This window comes from Glossina fuscipes, unplaced genomic scaffold (assembly GCF_014805625.2).
Source record: "Glossina fuscipes isolate IAEA_lab_2018 unplaced genomic scaffold, Yale_Gfus_2 61, whole genome shotgun sequence".
NCBI lineage: Eukaryota > Metazoa > Arthropoda > Insecta > Diptera > Glossinidae > Glossina > Glossina fuscipes.
This window is the reverse complement of record NW_023998433.1, coordinates 1,635,745-1,639,174: the sequence shown is the minus strand read 5'-3', so window position 1 is coordinate 1,639,174 and position 3,430 is coordinate 1,635,745. Positions and strand designations below refer to the sequence as shown.

Genomic DNA, 3,430 nt, shown 5'->3' with positions numbered 1-3,430 from the left:
AACGATCTGGCGACAAATTATTGAACTTTATTTATTCTAGGGACTGGATTAATAATTCTTCCGATGATGAGTATGAAAATTGAACAGTTCATTACCTTTTTCATTTACTTAGTGCAAATTGTTATTATTACTTACTTGTTTCTTTTATTATCTGTTTTTTTTTTTTTTATTATTTTAATATTAATAATCTTTTAATAATATGGAAGACATCTGCAATTCTCTTTTAATATATCATTATTTATATATATATATATGATAAATATATATATGATATACGTGTTACTATATTATTATAATTAATATGTGATATATTTTTTTTCATTATTCAATAAAAGGGAGAAAAACAAATTAAAAAAAATATTTTCATGAATAAATTAAATGAAAATCTTTACACACATTTTCCGCCGCTCGAAATGAAAACGATTTCTTTTAACTATTTTAAACATTGCTTTTAGGCTTGTTTTCCTAAAATTTACTATAACAGAAATGATACATACACTTTTGTAGAGATTAATTCGTTCACTCCATTGAACCGTATTGGACTTTTTTGATTTTAAAATACCTATAAATATATAAAAAATGTAAAATAGAAAAATTAAAATGAAGGAGTAAAAGAGGGGGAGTACATCGAAACTTATTCATCAATTATTTGATATATACCTCCAACCGCCATAACCGGAAATGATTAATAAAACAGCTACCGCTAAGGCAGTACCTACGGCCAATGGAGCGGTTTCATCTCTATACGAACCGGTGGCACTGCAATGAAATGATGGTCCCCATTTACCGCTTTCTTTAAACATAAAGCTCTGCATATGTAAATCACGCAAATACAAGTGTGCGATATGACCTGATTGATCGCCTGAATCATCCGGAGCATACATAACAACCTTTTGCTCTTTATCGCAGACATATGATTTACCCACTGGTGTGGGAAAGTACATGGGCGTACGTGAGGGTGAGGTCAGTTTTACATCTATGTCCGGACGATCGATATGTTCGAAGATAGAATTCGAAGATGAATAGTCCAACTTGAATTGGTTAATATACCAGCCTTCTCCTCCAGAGGACTAAAAATAGTGTTTGAAGTCATATAATGAAGAAATAAAAAAAAAAATTCATCTTTTCGTTTATCCGTAGTTTTTTTTTTTTTTTTTTTTTTTTTTGATAAGGAATCTCAATTTTGTTCTCTTTTTTTTTTTTTTTTTTTTTTGATTTTCTGATTGCATTTCCCTTTAAGTTGATAGCGAAATATATATATATGTATATTTTAATAAGCTTCGACATAAAAATTTATGAATCAGGTCATTATGGTCTTATCCTTACAATCTTACAATAACGTTAATATGGGTAAAAGTGCCTTATGTAACGCAGTTAAATAATCGAAATTTAGCAGAATAAATTCATATTTTCATTAGTCAGATCTTAATGCGATATAAAGGATTTTTTTTTTTTTTTGCGTTTATATAGAAGAAATTTCCGATAGTTAAAAATTCCCCCTTTTCATAAAAAAAAAAAAACACCAAATAAATTGCTTTTCAATATAATTGCGTTTAAAGGTTAGCTACAATATTGAAAGTTTTTAAGCCCGCTACTCGAGACTCGAGAGTTATTCGATAGGCAATAAACGAATATCTGCCTTTCTGGCCTAACTGTCTGAGAGACATAATTAAACGCATTCACGCTTTTCACTTTAGTGAAAAATAGATTGCAACCATTTTTTGCAATTGTTACCTTTCGAAATATCATGGTTAGCTTGAATCCTTTAAATTCCAATGTCAAAATTTCCATATTGGATTCTTCGCATTCGCCACTTAATATCGGATTGTCGGGCAAATAAAGATCGGCTTCAACATCTTCATTTAATTTATTACGATATTTGATGCTAATTAAGCCATCAACACTGATCAAAATGCATGTTATACCGTTCGTAGCATTGAAACGATAAATAGAAGTGGTAGCGTCATGATTTATGGATGACGACTGCAATTATAAATTAACTCTTTTTACATGAAATCTGTTTAAGGGTCAAAAGCGAAAAAAACTGATATTCTTACCGCTGGCGATTTAGTGGTGTATTTAGTAATTCTAGGTGTTTTGGTGGTGAAGGCGCTTAATTGTATACCTTGACCGAATTGTACTAAAAATAGAAATAATTTCAATTTATTTTAAAATTAAAACGCGTTAACACGTTACTACATATGTTACTTAATATAACTGAGAAAGAAAACAAATATCGATTTTGTCCACTTGAACTGCCTTAAGCCTCACATACTATTGCAAGCAATTCAAACGACTATTGACATTATATTACGTCAATTAATATCGTTTTTCTTATTTTTCTTTAGATTAAGAATACAAAAAAAACAACACAACCATCTATTTTTTTGATCAAATCATAATAATACTATCTATAATCATACTATCGATAATATTTTTTTTCTTACCTATTAATGAAATAATTATACAAATTGATAACATGAGCTTGTAGACGAGAGACAACCAAATTTGGCTGTTGGTTGCTTTCAGTTGTAAAGATTTCATTATTATTAAAGAATGATTATGTGTGTTTGTTCTGAAGTTAAATTTCAGAGATTCTTTATTCTTAATAATTTCCTTCTTTCTTGTTTTTTTATCTTTTTTTTTTTTTTTTTCTCTTTCTTTCTTTCTTATAAAAAGCACTGCTATACACAATCCTGCCTTTAAAAGGTCTCCAAGCAACGATCCTTGTAATAGTCCTTCGTACTAATGAATGAATGACGGTGAAAAATCCTTTCAAATATTCAACAATTTGCAGCATTCAAGTCTTACGGCGCAAACTCAGACTCAGACGATGTTTCGATTAATGAACAACGTAATGTCAATTTGTAAACCAATTTATAGCAGTAGTTTGCTGTATTTTACTTGTATTAACAGCATATATTACAATTGCATAGGCGGTCGGACATATAATGCCAAATTATCATCGCCATCTACCACGAACATGTACAATTTATATACAATTTATCTCTTTGCTCCTTTCTTTATGGGGACCGAATTTTTGTTGTTTCTCTTGGCTGCTATTCGAAAGAATACTGCTTAATCTATTCAATAAATCGTTACTCACAAGCAAATACGATCCCATATATAAACTATTAATAATAACGTAGCATCCAATAAGCAACCAATTTTGTACAAACATGTAATCAAGCTCGAAAGAAATAATTAATTTACGCAAGCAGCCCAAACATTTTAACAACTGAAACTTTATATTTTCCGAAAAGAGATTTATATTTTAAGCTCAATTTCGTTAGTTTAAGAGATGGAAAGACGAGCAAAACATAGCAAAAGAGAAGTTAAAGTTAGAGTCTTTTAACAAAGGATACCGTTTTCAATTTCGTGACAGTTGCGAACTGCGAATATAGGTATGTCAATGTCATGACACTTCATT

General features: G+C 29.8%; 1 protein-coding gene across 1 annotated transcript; it reads right to left on the bottom strand.

The window, feature by feature from the left end:
• Positions 1 to 318: 318 nt before the first annotated feature.
• LOC119637860 (lysosome-associated membrane glycoprotein 5) lies at positions 319 to 2,919 on the bottom strand. The gene is made up of 5 exons (XM_038034241.1): positions 2,448 to 2,919; positions 2,058 to 2,140; positions 1,735 to 1,983; positions 661 to 1,070; positions 319 to 562 (listed from the first exon to the last, which is right to left on the bottom strand). Exons 1-5 carry the CDS (start codon positions 2,542 to 2,544, stop codon positions 520 to 522), a joined length of 882 nt encoding a protein of 293 aa, XP_037890169.1. The 5' UTR covers positions 2,545 to 2,919; the 3' UTR covers positions 319 to 519.
• Positions 2,920 to 3,430: the final 511 nt, after the last annotated feature.